The sequence below is a fragment of the Arachis ipaensis genome, chromosome B01 (genome assembly GCF_000816755.2).
Source record: "Arachis ipaensis cultivar K30076 chromosome B01, Araip1.1, whole genome shotgun sequence".
Taxonomy (NCBI): domain Eukaryota; kingdom Viridiplantae; phylum Streptophyta; class Magnoliopsida; order Fabales; family Fabaceae; genus Arachis; species Arachis ipaensis.
The window spans coordinates 40,913,094-40,914,167 of record NC_029785.2 but is presented as its reverse complement, the minus strand read 5'-3'; the positions used below and the strand labels follow the sequence as shown (position 1 = coordinate 40,914,167).

At 40.7% G+C, this 1,074-nt stretch overlaps 1 protein-coding gene across 3 annotated transcripts in view; it reads right to left on the bottom strand.

Moving 5' to 3' along the window:
• Positions 732-1,074, bottom strand: part of LOC107629482 (GTP-binding protein YPTM2) — a 3,638-nt gene continuing 3,295 nt past the window's right edge. For 2 of the 3 annotated variants that reach the window (XM_016332292.2, XM_021120564.1), the window contains exon 8: positions 732-1,074. This exon ends at the window's right edge or, in 1 of these variants, runs on beyond it. In XM_016332292.2, the coding sequence (XP_016187778.1) occupies positions 1,067-1,074 (8 nt within the window). In that variant the 3' untranslated portion in view covers positions 732-1,066. The other variant, XM_016332308.2, reaches the window with a different exon arrangement.

Here is a 1,074-nt window from a genome sequence, read left to right as displayed (position 1 = left end):
TCACTTAATATAATAATTTTTGTAGGGTTTTATTCTTTTCTGAGATGTTCCCATTTTTTTTGGTGGGCCTTTTATTTTATTGAGGTGTATTATTAGCCTTTAGGATTTATCTACACCGAAATAGTAAAATACATTACCAAACCCCTCAATCACTCACCACGCATTTCTCATCTCACTTCCCAAATTCACTAATCACTACCCCGCCGGCCCCTCATCAACACTTGCACCATCTATGGACCCAAATGATGCATTTACAGCAAGCCTATTCAAGCTACACCTATAGACTGTCCTCCCTCCTCCTCTTTCCAAATCCTCGACTACACCGTTTCTCCACTTGCAATCCCCTTTTTCAGTGCCCTTCCCATCGGCCTAGAGGCCCGACCTTGGAGGCCTCAAGGAGCTTTTCCAGGCGTACGATAGCATACTACATGGCGGCAAAGATGGCGGAGTTAGGGTTTCCCAACGAGGACTCTAGTTTGAAACCCCTATTATTACACATTTTTGAATTCATGTTTAGTGGCCTGTTGGGTCAGTCAATTGGTCGAACCGACCGATCCGAGATGGCGTTTGTGCAATGCAAGTCATAACAAGAATACACCCAATAGACAAAGAAGCAAAATAAAGTTTTAAAAAAATACCCATTTACCTCTGCACTTTATGCCCTTACAAAGATACAATAATGAATACAAGCAAACAAAATTTACGTTCCAAAGAAACAGCAACAATCAATATACGTGAAGGTGTATGCATAATGTAAAATGAGAATTGGACAAAGAACAAGGCAAATACTGCTATTCACCGATATTCCTAATTTTGTACAAATGTTCTTTAAATCAAATACATTGAAAAAGAATGGAAGTTTTAACAACGAGCTGAACAATGTAAGAAGCAAATCATGAACAATGTTGACATTATAGCATTATGTGAAGAACTAGATTACATGCCATGGAGACACATAAACGTCCAAGACCACCGATGTTTCACCCGCTCCCCTAAGACGAGCAGCAACCGGACTTCTGGTTTACTGGCTGTCCTCGGATTTGAACTGTTGGAGGCCTCGCATTGTTCATTGGC